We start from the raw sequence: 20041 nt of genomic DNA on the forward strand, positions 1-20041 counted from the left end.
TACTCGATCATAGATGCTCAACATTAGGAATAAAGGTGTGTAGAAAAAAGCAGATCATACAGATGGATGAATGATCCTTTCTTTTTATAAAGCATCTATGATGTAAGATCGATTCCAATTATTCAAATAGACTTGTCCGCAAATCAAAGCTAAAATCTATCATAAAAAAAAAAAAACAAAAATCAAAGGTAAAATCAACAGATATAGCTGAAGACCAACAGCTGAAAGATTGTAACGGCGCAAATTAGCGTGATTCGTAAGCATGCTTGGTCGCATCATTTGAACGTGTTGAACAAATCCAGAAAACAGAAAAGGCTGAAAGACAAATGTAAAATTGTAAATTATGGAATATATACATTGTATAGGACTGTTTACATGGACTCAACAGCAACTTCAATTTGTACAGATTTCCTCCTTAAACCGCTCATCAAAACCAAAACACCTAAATGGAAACAAATTGAAAATTTTCCAACCATGGACTCAAAACTTTGTACAATACACGAGGGTGGTAGTACAGAGACTCATTTTCTCCACCAAATCCACCCCTCATAACCTCTTGAATTATTTGCCTAAAGACTCTCATGTAATTACATGACGCATCTCATTTACAGTAATCCTTGAAACATATCTACACAAGGCAGAAGGACCAACTCCATTCCCGTACTGAGAATTTCCAATATTCTTCTCAATTTTTGTGATTGATTATAGCACACTCTAAAGCTGAATCTTTTCCTATGTACCCCTCAAGCCAGGGAAGGGATGCTGCAATTTCGGCTATCCCTGTCCAGGCAATCAAACCCCTCGACCCTCACTGTTGGTTTACTCCCGAAAATAGCACGAACACAGCCTCCTCCATTCCTTGTGGAAGATGATGGAGACGATGAAGACACCGGTGAAAGCGGTGACACTGGAGTGAGCTTCTCACTGCCAAATCTAGCATCCCGAATCAATGGATTAGCTACTCTGCTCGGCGGCGATCCGCTGAAAAATGGGTGCGGCGAGCCTATTTCTGTACAAGAAAACTGTTCAACCCCCTGCAAACAAAATCCAATCTTAATAAGCATAAAGCATATTAACAACCATAACCCCAACATGTAACAGACACCAATAAAAATGGATTTCTTACCCTAATCTTTTTTTTTATTTTTTTTATTTTGTTTACGAATTGAAATTACAATATGTGGTAAAAGGGGATTCAAAGGCCATACCTTTGTTAAGATACAGTCCAAAGCATCAGAGCCTGCCTTTGAATCACAGAGCTCCCCTTGATGGCTGGAATTTTCAAATTAAATAAATAAATAAAACAAAAATTCCACATAATTTGGAAACATGTTGAGAAACAGTAAAGCAAAATTTGAATTACCCGAGATGCCATCTGAGAGATCTGCCGGGATCGTGAAAGGTGGCGTTTCGGAGTCCGAAACGGCGCGGTTTGGGGCAAACGACGGAGTCTCTCGCCGTCCTCATCTCTTCGCAAACCGAAAGGGCGCTGCTCTGCTGTATCACGCAGTGGTTCATCTTCGAAAAACCTGCTCAAACAAAAACAGCAATTAACTCTCAGCTAATTCTGCAATCGATTAAAACCAAACCGTCCGAAATTGCATTTGAGCTAAATTAGATCCGGTAGATCTAGAACAAGAAAATCCAAAACTGAAATTGATAACGTGGATCTGGAAAGCTACAAAAATGCACCGGATCGTTTGAAATTAGAGAAGGATTTGAGAGAAAGTAAAGGCAGGAGTACCTCAAGTTTGAGTGGAGCTGGAGGTGAGGTGGGTCTGTTCAGACTAGAACGAAAACGAAGGCAAACATAAGCGAAGGGAAAGAACGGAGGGCATGGAGGCGATTTATAGGGAGTGAGAGAGAGAGGCACAACCAAAACTCCAAATGGGGAAAGAAATATAAAAGGAGAGAACCGACGCTCGGTTCCTCTCATTTGGGGTTTTTATTGAATTATTAAATTTTTTTCAGCAATTTTTTACGTTGTAAATCGAATAGAATCTAGTTGATATTTTGCAATAAATTTTGTGTTACACAAATGTTTTTTTTTTTTCCTGCTAGAAGGAAAGGAAATTATCTAGATACTTTAAATTACAAACCGTCTTATATAAGTAACCAGTTTGGTAAAACTTATGTATACAAACATTCTCCGTTATTATTACCTAGGAGATTCTTGAAATTCTCGTTCTCATTACTTAGGAGATTCTCCGATAAGAGTTTGTGTATACAAAGATTCTCCGATAAGAGTTTATGTATACAAAGATTCTCCGACATAGGAGATATGAGCTGCTATGGATTCTTTCTGTAATTTAACTCCAATAAATCTCTCATATCTCCTATGTCATTTGTCAAAGATTCTAGGAATTCCCATTCTCATTACCATACCATTTAGGAGATTCTAAAAATCTAAGGTTTTATGACATTTGCTAGTCCCATCAATGTTTTATGACATTTATGAGATTCTGTAATTTAACTTTGCCTAGTAATTTTATTTTTTAGGAGATGAATGTCATCCTATAAGAACGAGCCACGTAGGCAAAGTTAACGGCAGATTGGATGGAAGTACCATATGGAAAAACGGAGCAATAGTTCAAGTACCATTAGAGTAGTTTTGAAAGTTTAAATACCAAAATATGCATTAGACCATAGTACAGGTACCATATGAGAATTTTTCCCTTGAAATTATGAATTATTCATACGATATAAGTAACTTTTGCAATCACATCCCCTATTGGCGGTATTGTAATTTTGCATGTTTCACTTCCCATATTGTGCTGTTGCAGTCTTAGACATCCCTCTAGCCTGGAATCCCTCGGAATTGCAATTGCCAATATTATACCATCCTATATTACTACTCCAAGAGAGTTGTTAAAACATCAGATAGTGTGTATTACTGTAAGAGATTAGAGATCCATAAACATCCGGGAATGGTTTGTGAGATCAATTCCAATGATTAAAACAGCATTCAGGATCCCGAATTCATAAACAGAGAAGTCCACAAATGAAAGATCGAAAGTTCAAAACCACCAATTAGTACTGAACATTGCTCGGGGATGGAAGTTGAATAACATGGTACAGCACGATTTAGAAAAGCAGGTGAATGCAATCACAAGGAGAGCAGAACAAAACTAAAAAAAAACACAAATGGTATATTTACACAATAACTGTTTAAATCAACTCAACAGCAACTTCCTTTGTACAGATTCACTTCATAAGCCGCTCATTGGAACTCCGGAATACCTAAATGGTAACAGAAAGAAAATTTTTCCACCAGACTTACTATGTACAATACAAGAGGGTGGTGCAGACTCTTCTCAAACCAAATTTCACCCCCTCATAAACCTCTCCTAAAATTGGACCTAGGACCCCTGTTTATTTGGTTAACATCTCATATACTTACATGACACATCTCATTTACACAAATCTCTTGAACATATTTACAAAAGGCAGAAGGATCTCCTTCATCCTCGCTTGAGAATTTCAAAATTACCTCTCACGCTATCCAAGTTTCGTAATTGTCTATAGCAAACTTTAGCTTAATCTCATCTTATGTACCTTCTTCCATTGTTTGTTGAGTGGGCTAGCTCTATGCCAGGGTAGGGATTCTGCAGTTTCTCCTATCCCTATCCAGGCAATCAAACCCCTCAACCCTCACTGCTGGCTTGCTCCCAAAACTGACCCGAACACAGCCTCCTTTCCTTGTAGAGGATGATGGAGACGATGACAGACCTGAAGGGGGAGGTATAGGTGACAGTGGTGAAGATGGGGTGAGCTTCTCGTCCCCAAATCTAGCATCCTGAATTAGTGGGTTAGCGACTCTGCTCGGTGGCGACCCGCTATAAAATGGGTGCGACGAGGCTATTTCTGTACAGTAAAATTGTTCAACACCATAAGAACCCTGCACAAAAATACAATACAAACACTTGTATTAGAAAACCATACAAGTTATACACACACACACACACAAGGAAGGCAAATAACAAAGCTCATCTCATATTCACACCGATTTCTGTATGCCCAAAAATCCTAATCAAGCTTCTTGACAAGGGAAGAACAACAATTGGGTTCGAGTAGTTCCTATCCTAGCCAATAAACAAGGCATGGTACCTAGAACAGATCTAATGATACTAAATCTAATTGCAAATCTGCAATGATGTTCAGAATGTCCTGAACTGCCTATTTAACTATCTTGCTGAACAATCGAAACATAACTTGAGCATGGTAACTCAAATCATACCTAAATTTCCTTTCTACAAACAATAATTTTAATTGCAAATCCGAAACTCTTACAAGTAAAAAAGGATTTGTACCTTTGTAAGGAGGTTTTCCAAAAGATCTGACCCTGCTCTCCCATCACAGAGCTCAGCTTGGTGGCTGAAATTCAATCAACAAAAAATTATAAACAAAAGGCTCATACGACTATCCATTTATTCGAAACCCTTAAGCAAAAAAAAAAAAACACAAAAGTGGATTAAATAAAAATAAAAATTGTGAACTACTCACCCTAGATGCCATCGATAAGATCTGACGGGTTCGTGAAGAGTTGCGTTCCTCAAACGTCGAGGCTTGGGGCAAACGACGCCGTCTCTGAAATTCCTCATCTCTTCGCACGCGTTGTTCTGCTGAATCGCACAGTGATTCATCTTTTCCTCGGCTTGAAACGTCAACGCACGACCTGGTCAAACCAAAATCAATAATTAAATTTCAATCCGGAGAAAAATCATTTCCAATTTTCTGCAAGAGATCAGGGCAAGCCAAAATCGATCTGATCTAATTAAAAAAGAAAAAAAAAATTGAATAGATCCGGCCAAACTAAGCCGCAGATCTGGAAGACGTTCGTTTCCGAACAAGCACGAGATCCATGACCATAGAATTGAAACCGCCGACGCGTTTTCGTTACAATTCGGAGTAGAAAACCAAAAACAGAAGAAGGATGTTTACCTTTAAGCTAAGAGTGATGAGTTAAGCTGGTTGAGCTGTGTCCGATGAGGGAGAAATCTATACTATAATTAACAGAGTGGAAAAGAAAGATTGAGAATAGAAGGGAAGCAAAGTTAGGCGAAGGGGAGGAGACTCAGGAGAGAAGGTTAATAGAGGGGGGGCTCTACAGAATTTATAGAGCCAAAAAGGGTAAGGAAAAAGAGAGGGAAGAGAGAATCATAAATAAATTGCAGAGAGAGGGTTGGGTATTGGGCAACACAGGCTACCAGCACAGCTAGAGAGAGAGAGAAGTGGGGAAGGTGAGAGGTGTGGAGCGTGCCAGAAGAGAGACAAGAACCACAGAGGCTATGTCGTCTTTTTTTTTTCTGGGGATTTGATTTTAAAATTACATTAATTAAAATAATGAAGTAGTTTTACAATGGGTTTCTCATGCAGGCGGTGCCTCCCGCGAGAAGTCTCATCGATATTGGCACCCGAAACTAACTTGCTATTTCCCCCTGTTTTGACTATACCCGTAGCTCCCACGTGTCACGTGCGTACAGCATCTTAATGAAAGTATTAATTTATTTTGTTTTTCCGAAAATGCCAAGCGGTTTTGTTTTGCACGAAATTCGAAAAATTTAGGGTAGTAATCTCAAACTCCTGATAATTATTAAGTAATTTTAAAAGGGAAATGAAAGAAAAGGTCACTTTAGAGAGTGAAATGATAAAAAAGTCATCTAGTTTCCCACTTGATAAAAAGGTCCATTGTGAATTGTTAATAATATTAATTTAGTCTTTATGAATAATAAGTTGATGTTAAAAAAGGTCAGTTTTTAATTTTTTGATTCCGATTCTACTCTTAAAGCCTAATACATGTTTCTGATTCTCATTACAGTAGAGCCCGATTGCCCAGAAATTTGAAACCCTAAATGCAACAAGATGACCATGGAGCGGAAGAGGACTATCACTATGAACTAGGACGACCTCCACAACGAAGAAGACGATGACCGCTTCTTCGAGTCCGGGGAGAGAATCTCCTCCGCCGTGCCTATCGACCTGGAAGCCTCGTCCTCCGACAATGAGAATTTCGGCGACAATCATTTGTCCTTTGCCTTCTTCCACGCCCGAACCCGAGCCCGATCGGGAACCGGGGGCGTCAAATTCACCGTTTCCGGCAATGCCTATACGGTCGAGATCAGAAGGAGAGATCGAAGCTTTCTTAGCCGATAAAACAAAGGAAAGAAGAGTTAATCGGCATGATCTCGAAACAACGGCTGACGAGAACGTCGTCGACTATCGCTGCGCCTAGCTCTATAATGTGTTCGTCCTCGACGTCTCGTCGCTCCTTGTTCAGGTTTTGCTCTGAAATTCACTTTAAGCATTTTTTCGATTGATTTTTTTTTTTTTTTGCTCGATCATATCAATTTAAGTGTTTAGATACAGAAACAGAAGCAATCTGATGAAGAATATGGCCGGAGGTTGCATGAATTTCAGGCCAAATTAGCTTCCTCCAATGAGCTCTGGCAAAAACTCCAAAGAGAGGTTCGTTGAATTAGGCATAGATTTTTGTGCAGATAAGGTGTTTGATGAGATGCTTGTGAGAAATAGTAGTGACTGTGATTGTAGATTGAATCTGTGAGTTTCGAAAGGAACAAGAAAATGTATCTCAATAGTGACCGGAAGGTGTTTGTGTTTATGCCTGACTGAAATTTTTTGTGTAGGATTCACAAGGAGGAAATGGAGAAATGGTAGGAGGAGATCAGAGAGTTGCGCGCGATTGATGCTTCGAATGAGGAGGCTAGTGCTATGCTGCATAATGCTACATATTTGCTTCAGAATCCTCATGTTGATTCTTGAAGGTAACACTTATATTTGCTAGTCATGTGTTCACTTTACTGTATATGTAACATACTTCTGCAAATTGAGACTCCCAACGTTGATTATGTTATGTATGGCTGGTGCAATAGGTCCATGGATATAGTTTAGCTTGGGTCTGATTGCTGGTTTATCTTTATTCCCAAAGGAAAGTCGTTGCAATTCACTTTCTACCCCAATTCACTCCCCATAATTTCGTTATGCTATTTGAATATGCTATTTGAACATATTCACTTTCTCCCAACCCTCCACATATTCACTTTCTACCCCAATTCTTATGCAACGTAGATATTAATTTTGCTTCGAACCAAGCCATTCCATTGTGGTTCCTATCACCTAGGCATCCTAATACTTTTTTTACCCTTGTAAGGTATCAAAACCTCAGGTATGGTCTAACAAGCGGCTGGTCAAGGATGGTGCAAGTTATGGTGCAAGTTGAGAATTTTCAGGTCGGTGATATGGTGCAGCACTGCAGCTAATGGTGCTTCACAGAGGTTAACAACAATCTACACTTAGCTATGTATCACCCGGAAGGATCTTCTAATAACAATACTAACTAGAGCAAATACTAGTTGCATGCTATTGAATCAGTTAAAATTATTATGGCCGGTTTAATTTTCTAGCTTCAGGGAATAATGCTCGTGTAGTGCTAGAAGGTCATCATTTTCTTATAGCTAGGTTTTGTTTACTTTGTTGTTCTTTTAATTTTGTTTTGCTGTTAAATAAAGTCAAAGATGATTTATCAAACATTACTTTTCTTATTCTTCACTTGTTAGTAGCTTTCGTTACGTAGTGATATACGTGCAAATTAAGAACTGGAATCAAGAAGTTAGTAGAATGGCTGGTGCAATAGGTCCATGGATATAGTTTAGCTTGGGTCTGATAGCTGGTTTACCTTTATTCCCAAAGGAAAGTCGTTAGGATTGTTAACAATGAACTAATTTCATTTGAGCAGAACACTTTGATCTTTTGTTCTCAATTTATACAGATAGCAAATCTGAGCTGAATCCTTTTGCCAGATACGCCAGATGTTTCATCTGATGTGTCTAAGGAGAGGTCAAGTGACTCTGCATCTACTTGTAGCCTAGTTGAACCTGGTAGTGCTGCTAAAAGAGTGGATAGTGCTAATTCAAATTCAACAAGTACGTAATCTATCATGGCTGTGTGCATTTATACAGGACATAGTGGTTTACTAGATTCTTTCATACCTAGGGCTTCAACAGGTCTACAACATCTTTTTTGTGGTAATAAGAATCATAATATTTGGTGATAAACAACAACAATAACATTTACAAAAAAAAGTAGTAATATATTATCAGGGGTACATTTGTAGAGACATAAGCATTTCTCTGGCATTGAATTCCCAAGCCAATTTAAATTTTAGGTACTGACTGTCAGACTGACAAATCATGAATGCCGAGATTCGTAGGGCCAAGGCTCGATTGCTTAAAGAGTTCCCAAGTTGTAGAGATTGGCTGTGAAGAAGGTTGGCCTCCACTGTTTGAATCAATTCTATTATCATGCTTCTTCGTAATTGTGCATTTCATAAAATTGTTTGAGAAATTGATGTTTAGTGTGCTACATTCTACTCAAAACTGAAAATTGAAAGATGATTGCACTCGGATACAGTATTTTAGTACTAGATAGTAAATTGAAGTGGAAGAACATAAAGTCACTAGCTTCATTAATAGGATCTGAAATCTGAACCTGCTACCATCCTCTTCATCTATTGGACTGCTGCTGGAAATTGGATGGAGATGCAGGTCAAAGGTTCAAATAGCTTGGATTTTATTTGCTATTTGCTTGTGATTGGTGCAACTGTGATATCTGATATTTTGTTGGTTAAAAATTTGCAGCACACACATTTTGTTTGCTTACAGAAAATTGTGATACAGGATATTTTGTTGTATCCTCTATATTTCTGTGTCCTTATGCATCGCTAAAATTCTGTAATTTCTAGGACTGGTATAATAGCAGCTGGTATGAATTACCACTTTGCAGATTGACAGCTCTTCAAGTAGAGTATGTTTTTAATCTCATGTGTGAATCACCACTTTTTAGTTGTGTTAATGCTTTTATTCGTATCACATACATTAGTTTTCCATCATGTAAACCATTACAGGTTGTTGCTCGTTGATGATTACATAATTTAGTTGTTTATACATTTCTCTTATTTGTAGCTCTTGAGAAGTTGCTGAAGGATTTTGCTAGTAGATTTGCTACTGGAAATGAAGTGGTAAGGAAACAAGAGGCATCCGTAAGTGTTGAAATTTATCATGAAGATCCAAAGTGAAGCTATTTTCTTATGAAACAAGATGTATTTGAAGTGGAATGTGCAGTGAATGTTTGAGGCAATCCACCTCAGTGGCTTTACACTACCACATATAAAGCAAGCTTGCATATTTTAATCCTATGTAATTTAGGTTCATTTTATTTGTATTGGTTTTGCTATAAGCTTCATTTGTGATTGCTTCCACAACATTTGTTTGTATACTAGCTCAACTTTTTATATAAGTGAAAGTTCTCTTATGAAATTGCAACAAGCAAAGAATTAGACAGACTTGTTATATATTCTTTTTATTTATAAAATTTTTGGGTGACATTGGAACAATAGAGAATTGATTTCTTTTTTATTTAAAAAAATTGACTTTACGGCTTGCAAAGCATGCCTTAAACCAAATTTTACGACGCACAAGAGATCTATTTTACATCACTGTTATACACATGTCACTAAGTTGACCAGGGATTGACAGTGACATGGTTAGTTACTTTGCCAATAACTTGAGGTTAACAGTGACTTGGTCATGGATTGACAGTGACATGGTCAGTGACTTGACCATGGATTGATTGTGACATGGTCAGTGACATGTTCATGACTGTGACATGGCCAGTAACTTGACCGATGACCTGAGGTTAACAATGACTTGGCTTGTGACCTCATTAACTAGGGCCTTGGCCATGGATTGACAGTGACATGGCTAGTGACAGTGACATGGCCAGTAACATGGCCGTGGATTGACATGTTACATTATATGGTCAGTTACTTGATTAGTGACATGGTCAGTTACTTAGTTAGTGACATGTGATTAACAGTGACTTGGCTACTGACAGTTACTTGGTTAGTGACATGGTCAGTTACTTAGTTAGTGACATGTGATTAATAGTGACTTGGCTATTAACTTGTGACTTGACTACTGACAGTTACTTGGTTAGTGACATGGTCAGTTACTTAGTTACTTGGTTGTGACTTGGCTACTGACAGTTACTTGGTTAGTGACATGGTCAGTGACTGTTAACCTCAAGTCACTGGCTACGTCACTTGTTAAGTCACTGGGAAGACACATTGCATGTCACTGACTAGGTCACTGTTATACACAAGTTACTAACCAAGTCACTAACTATATCACTAGTCAGTGAAGTCATTGGTCAGGTCACTGTTAACCTCAATTCACTGGCTATGCCACTAGCCATGTCACAGTCAATTACAAGTCACTGACCATGTAACTATTAAAGTCACTGATGATCTTTTCATTTTCACAATCTAGGTCACTGTTGTACATAAGTTACTAACCAAGTCACTGGGAAAGCACATTGCATGTCACTGTTATACCATCATTAGAGATCCATACCAGTCTTGGTTGTTAATTTCAATGGACAGTGACATGGCCAGTGACTTGAGATTAACAATGACATGGTCAGTGACCTCATTAACTAGGGACTTGGCTCGACCAATGACTTCACTGGACAGTGACTTCAGGTTAACAATGATTTGGCCAATGATTAATAGTGAAATGTTCATGACTGTGACATGGCCAGTGACTTCAGGTTAACAATGACTTGGCCAATAACCTCATGACTGTAACATGGCTAGTGACTTGAGGTTAACAGTGACATGGCCAGTATCTTTGCTAGTAACATAATCAGTGACTTGAAGTTAATAGTGATTTGACCAGTGATCTCACTAATTAGGGACCTAGGCTAGCCAATGACTTAACTGTCCAGTGACTTAATCAATGATGTGTATAACAGTTAATAAAAAAAATAGTCTATAAACAGTATTTGTAATTTCACATTACATTGACTGAAAAATTCCAAGTGATGTAGATGCAACTTTCTCATCTCAACATGACATTCTTACATGACATTCTTTCTTGTTACACAAAGCCATGAGGACAATTAAATACTCCATCGTCTGAAAATTGGAACTAACAGGCATACCAGTTGCCATCTTCACATTCCCAATGTGCATAATCCTACCGGCTCTCGAGGAATTTAGTCTCATAGGTCTGAGGCAACTGCATGAATAAGTAATTTTTATCAGAGACAATATGGAGCAATATCAAGAGTCTACCAACAGCCGTGATGACATGTAAGCCCAACCAAAACAATTAAAAATACAACAATTAGAAAAGACAAGATCCACTGCCACTGCGATCCAGTTTGTGCATAAGAATTGCTCGCGACTGGGCATTCAATGACTGTAATATTATTAGCAGATTAAGTCAGTTTCATTGCAGATCAACCAAAAAAAATATAATGCAGTGCAGAAACTTAGTTCACTGTTTTAGTACAGCCATATCTTTATACTACAAACCAGTACCCTTTGGATTTGCAATGCTGATGTCTGCACTGCCTGAAGATATCATGCACTTCCTACTAGTTAAAGTAACGGGGTCAACCAAAAAAGTTATTCAGGGAGGGCTAAGTGGTGGGATTATGAAACTAGTAAAACCATCTCCTTTCACTCCAAACCAATGTCTTTTAACAGATAATGTACTCCTTACTAGTTAAACCAAAGAGGAAGGGGATGAGTGACAAGCCCAGTAAATAGGTTACAAGAATGCATGCCTACTCAGACCTCTATGTGGTAATCTTTATGAACAGCTCTTACAATTGGGCCCTCAAATTTCAATCATCAAAGGTAAGATGTCCCTAGAATGAACTATTGGGTCAATATAAATCACAGGCACCCTGCATAACTCGAGGAACTTCTGATCCTGCTTAGGTATAGGAACAACATTATTTATCCTTAATATGAATTCAGCAAATTCTTTATCTTTTCAATTTCTCTCTCTGAAGAAAAGTGATGCACAGCACAAATGCATACACCAAAAACCAAACAGAAATTTGGAAAACTAAAACCAGAAAAAAAACCCAATCCAACGAATGACGAAGAACAATAAGTTTGGAATGGAGAACCAATAATACAGGATATTTAATTCAGTATAAACATGTGGTAAAGGTTTTCAATTTAATAAAGAAGCAGGAGATTGCTATATTCTCTATCACAACTTTCATTACTTACATGCAAACAACATCATAACTGACCAATCTTTATATATCAATATATCATGATTAAAAGTTAACACCAATCTAAACTAAATTTTTCACCTTTTATATTTGGATGATAAACTCTAATCATTTATAAAAAGGAAATTTATCTTCTTCAGTAGATTAAAAAAAGATGACGGCCCACATAAAAGTACAAAGCAGATTGAACCAATGAAGTAACATAATATTGTTTCCTTATCAAAAATGAAGCAGAGGTACCATTAGCAACAAACATAATGACATCTTAAAAGCAATATAGCAGCAGCGTTTACTATTATGAAACAGAAAATCAATTTCTAACCCCATATACTTCTTGAGCCAGTAACCAAGATTAACAGTTCTGGTAGTCCATAAGATAAAGTCAAAGCAAATTGAAGATTTGTTCGCATATAATCAATACTACTACTTTAATCTATTATGGGAAACAGAATCTCTAAATTCTCAGGCAATAAAGCAAGTAATCTACCAAACAGAAGCACATAGATACATTCTAGCATGTGAAAATTAATTAATAATATTGAAAAACTGAAAAACCAGAACTCACAGTGACGAGGGAGATGGATGACAACAGCAACGAGGATTCTGAAGCTGCTGCTGGTGCGCGAGGTCGCCGTGTACAAAACCCCGCCGCGGTCGACAACCAGCAGGTACAATTGCGGCGAGTGGCTCAAGTCCGACAAGATCTGGATGAGTCAGCTCCGGGTAGTGTCTTGCAAGGACCAGCGCGAGATCCGACCAGAGGATCCAAACTCCAACGACCTCCGTCGAGACCGTGCTCGACTCGTCACGCTTCTTCGTCCTTAAGATCGAGGACGGCACCGGCAAGCACGCCTTCATCGGCCTCCAGTTCGTTGAGCGCGACTAGTCGTTCTATTTCAACGTCACGCTCTCAGATCATGATGAGTACATCAAGAGATGAAGTGGAGTCGCATGACGCCGGATCGACCTGAACAATCTGGAGTGATCCGATTACCGGCGAGTCAGCACCGCTTCAAGAACTCGTACACCGATCCTCGCCATTCACACTCTTTCGAGGTATGTGTCCGTGTGGAGAAGAAGAAGATAGAGAGAGAGAGGTTTAGACGGGCTTGAAGGGGAGAGAGAGCTGTCGATGGCAGTTTTGTAATTAAATGTAACTCTAGTAGTAGGTTGTGAAGAGGTGACCTTAATTATCACGGAGACATTTGTGCATCCTGAATTATAATATAGTACTTTAAAATGACCTCTTTTATCATTGGCCCAATTTTAAACTCCTGATATTTATAATTAACAGTTTTTTAATAATTAAAAAATATATTTAATGTTATCCAACTATTCATTAGTGTTTTTTTTTTTTTTTTTTTTGAGAGAATTGTCAACTCATTGCATTGATCAGCGAAATTACACATAATGACCCATCCCTGTGGGACTGTCAAAAGAGTCACTACCTAAGTAATTCAACCTTTTTAAAGATCATGAAGCTCAGCCAAAACTACCCTAAAACATCCATGAGAATCAAAGGGGCACAGATGCTACGGACATTTTTGGCGACATATTCTCAGAGAGACCCTACAAACTCCTTCCCCAGAGGAGACGAAGTCCTTACAATATAACCATAGTAAAAGATAAATAAAGTCCAAGCCCAAAGAAATAGGCCCAGACCCAAACAAGAAACACTAGCAGAAGGAAGCCCAACAGAGGACCAAGCCCAGCTGGAATTGATCAGGCCACCCATCCACTTGGCACCCCATCCATCAGCCGCCAACCACCAGTCTGCCTCCCTTCAACGACGGCGCTCGAAAATATTTGACCCAGCAGCCCACCGCAACCTTCGCCGCACCAAACCGCAGGCAACCTCAGTCCAAGGCAGTGGACATCGCCATCTCTGTCGCAATCCTCGACCACCATCAGCAGAAAACGAGAACCCACCCTAGGCCACCGCCCAGATCTCCAGTCCGCACCCCAGCCGATCGCAGTCGCCTGATCTTCTTGCGCAGGCAACACCAAACGCTGAGACCCCGAGACCATCACCGATCCAGATAGGCCAGGATCACATCCCAACGCCACGACCTCGCGCCACCCAGGATTACCACCACTACTGCTAACGCAGAAGACCCCGAACAAGAAAACAAGAAGCAAATATTTGAGAAGCAAATATTCATTAGTGTTGGTAACCTTCTCCAATTTCTTCATACTCCATGTTTCATTTTTTAGTAATTTAAATTTTTGTCTTTAATAACTTAGTTTTGTCTTTTTATAAGAATTTCAATCAAAAATGAAAAAATGAGTGTAGATTGTAAAATATAGATTATGAATTTCACTCTCTAAAATTAAAATTGATGTAATAGACTCGGTGAATATATTCATGAAAATCAAAATTTGATATGAAGTTGATATTTCATTTGTTGACTTTGGAACAGAAATTTATATACACGACGGCACGAGAAATTATTTTTCACACTTGTGCGTTTAAATTTCAATAATTGAAAACTGAATTGAACGTTTTCTTTTTAATTTTAATTCAAAATATTTAAGAGAATATATTTTATTCACAAAAGTTGCGTTAAAAAATCTTAAATATGTTTGAGTTCTATTAAAGAACACTAACACGGATTATAGACTGTGTATGGAAACAAGTTAAAAGTAGTAGGGAGATTTTTTATTTTTATTTTTTTTCCTTTTGAAAGGGTGGGGAGATTTTTTATGAAGCTAAAAGAATCAATACACATCATTATCCAATATAAACTACAATTTCTGATAAAAAAAAATATATAAGCTACAATTATAAGTACAAAACATGGCATGTACTTTTTCGTTTTTGTTTTTTCAACAAGTAGTTTGCCTACCTAATAGGGTTTACCGAATGTTTGTTTTCACTAAGCAAATTCTACGATAACATTGCTGGTGTGAACTGTGAAGATAAATATGTAATACCCCGAAAAATCCAAATTAAATTCCATGGATTTTTAGAAATGATTTCACGATAGTAGGAGCGAGTACGAAGCTTGGAAAAGTTGTGGAATTAGTTCGAACGATTTTATTTTCGAAATCGAACGTTATTTAGGGGCTCGTGGAAATTGACTTTTGATACGTTCAAAATTTGGGAAAACTTACTTCATGAAAGTTGTAGAGCTCGTCGATACGAGTTCGTGGACATATGGAACGCAATATTCGGAGTTCGTATGAATAAGTTACGAATATTTTAAAATTGGGATTTTTCTATAAATAGGTGGAAAACCTGAATTTTTCGGAAGGACGAAATTTTCTCAAAATTGCAATTTGGTCCCCCAAACTCTCCGTTCTCTCTCCTCCCTACGCAGCCGACCCGACTGACCCGACCCGGATCCATCTCCGTCCTCCGGCGTCCTCCGGCCACGACCCGGCCATCCCTAGCTTCGCCGTGAGCCGCCCAGTCTCCTGGTGCCACCGCCTTGCTCCGACGCTGCCCCCAGACCTGGATCGAAGCAACCCAGCCTCCGATCGGTGACCCGGACGGAACTCCACTTTTCCGGCGTCTCCGAGGCCGATCCTTCCCATTTTCGTGATCTTCTCTTCCCCCTGATCATCCCCATATAAGTCTTTCATCACGATTTTGAGTGTAGAACACTAGATCAAGGTTTGACTTTTTCGACGTCCCTGATTTAATCTGAAATCTGATCGGACGCACAGGATTAATCCAACTTCCAAGCTTGATTTAGGACGATCTAGGCCAAACCAGACTTAGCTCCAGGTATGGAAGTCGATCACCCTTTCATTTTGAACAAGTTTGTAGTTGGTCGCTTTGCCATCGGAGGTGGTTGACCCGGAGTTGACCGCCGCGTTGACCGCCCACTGACCGCCGCTTGTGGCGGCGCGTCAGACCATATTTCGAGTTTTCATTATCTAGGCGATGATCTATGCATCCATACGAGCGTTTTGATATATAACATGGTCATGTTAGAAAAAGTTGATAAATAGTGGATTTACGTTTTTACGTTACTATTTACGGTTTTTACGTTTTATCTTCGGTTTACGATCTGCGAAGATCAGACCATTGGTTTTGCTTCAAATTTAGATATGTTGATCGTATGACTGTACCGATGACTTTGTGAGGTCACGGGTGAAGATCCGACCGTTGGATCTTCGTATAATTGTAAAACAGTAATTCGGAAGGCGATTCGTGAGAATCTGACCGTCGGATTTTCATATAAAATTATGGAGATATTAGTAAGGGCAATTCAGGAAGATTGGACCGTTGGATCTTCGTGATAATTTTGGAGGATGGTCCTAAAGGCGATCCGTGAGGATCCGACCGTTGGATCATCATTAAATTCAGATCCGACCGTTGGTTCATCGTTTAATTTGAATCTGACCATTGGATCATCATTATATTCAGATCTGACCGTTGGATCGTCGTTTAAGTACGTTTATGAGTTGTTGGCTAAGTTAAGATCATTATTGGATTAGGTGATCGATGGATTGATTTGGTGGACGATTCGGATTGATATATTTGGCTTTTTAGAAGACGCAGCTGGATTAGAGGTGAGTAAACCTCACGTGGTTCATATTACAAACCGAATAAATTTAATTACTTTATTTTTGTTGCAATTGTGTGAAAATATTTGTGGAATAAATATTTGTTTTAAATTATATGGACTTGATCAACTACGGTCCATAGGTAAGTAAAATGATTTTATTATACAAATGAATTTCACGGTTTTTATGCTTGAACTATAGTTGGTATTAGTGGTCATCCCTGAGCGGATGATTACGTATATATATATTTACGTGGAATATATATATTGGTTGATGTGTGATTGGTGTGATGAAATGATTGAGAATGGATTGGATATTATTCAAGCTATTAATCTCGCATTTTAATTGTTGAATAATGAAATATTGATCATGTGGTGTGAAAGCTATTTTATATGCCCACTTGTGATTATGTGGAAATTATTTTAAGAAATAAAGATTTATCTTGAAATAATATGTCTCTTTATGTGGGTGTACATATACATATATACAATCTATAAATCATAAAGATTGTATTTTGTGAATTTGATTATGTCTGAGAAGTACAATTGTGAAGCCGAGTGATTTCTACAACCCCGTGCTTAAATGAATTACTGGTAAATGCGTTTTGGTGTTATGAGACGTTAAGCCTGGGCCCTGGTCCCTGTAGATAGTGCACTATTATACTCATAGGAAAGAGGTGTCTACCTTGGGTATACATACTTTGGAGGTGTCCTCAGTATGCTGCGGCTTACCCATGCTTTGGTATTATGGACCGTAGCATGTGGATTCCCGTGCTTTGGTATTATGGACCCTAGCACGTGGATTCCCGTGCTTTGGTATTATGGACCCTAGCACGTGGATTTATGATTTGTTACCAGTCAACCTGGTTTACTTGTGCTTTGGGTATAGTACGTTGGATCCTAGCACTTGTATTTATGATTTGTTACCAGTTAATCCGAAAATTCACTAAAAAGAAAAGTGTACTTATATTATTTTGATCAAATATCTATTGGTGATATATTGTTAATATGTGAAGGTGTTAGTGAAAAGAGAATCAAGCATGCTTTGCTTTAATGTTATTTCACATATTAATGTTGCAATATTTGTTGGTTGTGATCAGTCAAATGTGGAGTTTTAAAAGAAAGCATCGAGAATATACTTATATGTTTCTGTGATTTTTGGAGTTACCTTGTGAGTGTGTTGATTGTTTACTTGAGTTATAGTAAATATAATTGAATAAATCAATAGTTCTTTCTTGTTTACTCATACGGGCTGTCAAAAGCTTACCGGGTTTTGTGTTGTTGCAACTCCCGGTACACTATTCAAAATGTGTAGCGGGTAATCCTACAGGTCAGGAGAATCAGGGCTGTGATCGTGCGGTTTAGAGTATTAGTATTAGATTTATAGCATTTGTTTTGTGAGGAGAATTGTGCTCTCTTGAGCTTTATAATTTGTTTTGGTGAGAGTGTACTGTAATAAGTAGCTTGAGGATTTGGTTTATGTAATTATTGAGAGGTGTAATGTGCAGTTGATTTTGAGAAAAAAATTCTGAGATTATAAACAGGGTATTTGAGGTTCATGCTTCGAATATAAATTACTTAAATTCAGAATTCGGAGTGTGACAAAATATCTCACTAATAAGTCTTCTATCATCGTGTTGGGTTATGAATAATTTAGTATTTTACAACAAAATATCTATAATGCGATACAAAACGAAGAGAAGAAAAAAGTGGGGTCAGCCCACATTTTAGCAGTAGCACATGTGGGCGGTAAAATAGCACATTTTAAAACCCTTCCCGCCACAAATATCTGTAGCAGTACTAGTACCTCACCCACGTTTGGACAGGTAGTAGTAAAAAGCTGACAGTCAAACTAATTGCAGGCTAGAACCTACTCTACCACCTAGATATTTTACAAGACAAAAACACTGAAACGATGTGCTTCAATTCAACTTTTCACGCACAGTAACTACCGTAGGCTTTTCAGTTTCACCGCGGGATAACTGGGGCTTCTTCTAGTTTATGGTTATTACTTATTCGAAGGGCGGGGTTTTCGTTGGATGGTATTAGTTGCAGGGAGGGTAGGTAGGTCATTATCAATTTATTCTATGTTATTCATATGACCGACCACTTTTAATTAAAAATAATCAACCTTTTAAATTGTCGTGGTCTCGTGGATTGGGATCCAATTAGAAGTAACTAAGCCGCGTAAAATATAAAACTGGCGAAGAGAGGTTGTCATTTTTTTCATGTAGAAGGAATCGTTTCCGATTGGCGAAGGAAATGACACATTTGACCACGTTTCTTGATTAGTGGAACGGCATTTTGAGCCATCCCTGTTACGTTCTAGTCATGTGGAGGTGATGGAGCAATTGACAACTACCAAATAAAATGGGATTTGGACCCACACCGCTATCAATTTCCTAAGATATAGATGGCGATGCATTCCGATTTCAGGGACCAGAGAATCCTCCCCACCACTTCAATTCATTGAGCTGTGATAATAACTGTTCTGAAAATTCAATCCTCTTTTGAGTTTCAACCGTTAACTTCGGTGAACATGATGTTCGGGTTTTTTAATGGCTAAATTCGGTAACAAAGTACATCTGTCCTAGAAAATTCAAAGTATCACGTGTTGTAATACATTGATAAGTTTAGGCTCAATTATAGGATCCTAACCTTCAACAATATTTGATATAGTTAGTTCCCTAACCACTACCATAAATTACCTCTCTCACATCAAATACCTATAACATTAAAATTTTCAACTACATTTTCTGATTGAGCAAGTTAGCTTAGGATGATATTTGACAGAAAGCAAGGCTCTGCTTTGCCACTATTGTAAAAATCCAGACATTGGTGGGGTACGAAAGCAAGGGTTTGCCATGCTTTTTTGGTGTAAATGATCTCACATGCCTCGTCTAAACAGACACCCAAATGATTCCATCTCACGACTTTAGTCAGTATGGCCATCATTTTTGGGTTTGGTCTATCTCTGCCCTTGTTTTTAAGGGCAATAGATTATAGAATATAGATCCAAGTTATTAGACAAAATGGCAGAAAATCCCGTGCCTCGTGCCTTTCTTTTTCTTATGATTAAGCAAACATGGGCGTGACGATCCCACTATGACTTAAATATAGAGCACCACTCAACAATAATACCACTACTCACTAAAAATGAATTAGAATCGAGTTCAAAGGTATCTACGACATGGAAAGCAAAGAAGATTCCGAACAATTTCATCAACTACGATATCATTAATTTATCCTAAAATGTTTCCTAGTTAGGGATGTGGATGCTTCGTAGTTGAAAGTCCAACTTATATGATCTATACGTCATGCATAGTCCAAAAAATGTCAGCGGCTTAGGACAAGAAACTATAACAAGTAGCTAGGAGTCTCTTTAGCAAAAGAATTGACCTAGGATTGATGAGATTCCT

At 38.3% G+C, this 20041-nt stretch overlaps 2 protein-coding genes across 2 annotated transcripts; both read right to left on the reverse strand.

The window, feature by feature from the left end:
- Positions 1-316: 316 nt before the first annotated feature.
- LOC133709718 (uncharacterized) lies at positions 317-1922 on the reverse strand. Its single transcript, XM_062135554.1, has 4 exons — positions 1745-1922; positions 1364-1529; positions 1209-1272; positions 317-1034 (listed from the first exon to the last, which is right to left on the reverse strand). Exons 2-4 carry the CDS (start codon positions 1516-1518, stop codon positions 744-746), a joined length of 510 nt encoding a protein of 169 aa, XP_061991538.1. The 5' UTR covers positions 1519-1529; positions 1745-1922; the 3' UTR covers positions 317-743.
- A 1207-nt stretch (positions 1923-3129) lies between these two features.
- Positions 3130-5339, reverse strand: LOC133710427 (uncharacterized). The gene is made up of 4 exons (XM_062136493.1): positions 4942-5339; positions 4504-4675; positions 4311-4374; positions 3130-3898 (listed from the first exon to the last, which is right to left on the reverse strand). The coding sequence occupies exons 2-4, from the start codon at positions 4641-4643 to the stop codon at positions 3587-3589; spliced, it is 516 nt and encodes a 171-aa protein (XP_061992477.1). The 5' UTR covers positions 4644-4675; positions 4942-5339; the 3' UTR covers positions 3130-3586.
- Between the last annotated feature and the right edge of the window lie 14702 nt (positions 5340-20041).

This window comes from Rosa rugosa, chromosome 5 (assembly GCF_958449725.1).
Source record: "Rosa rugosa chromosome 5, drRosRugo1.1, whole genome shotgun sequence".
Classification (NCBI taxonomy): Eukaryota; Viridiplantae; Streptophyta; class Magnoliopsida; order Rosales; family Rosaceae; genus Rosa; species Rosa rugosa.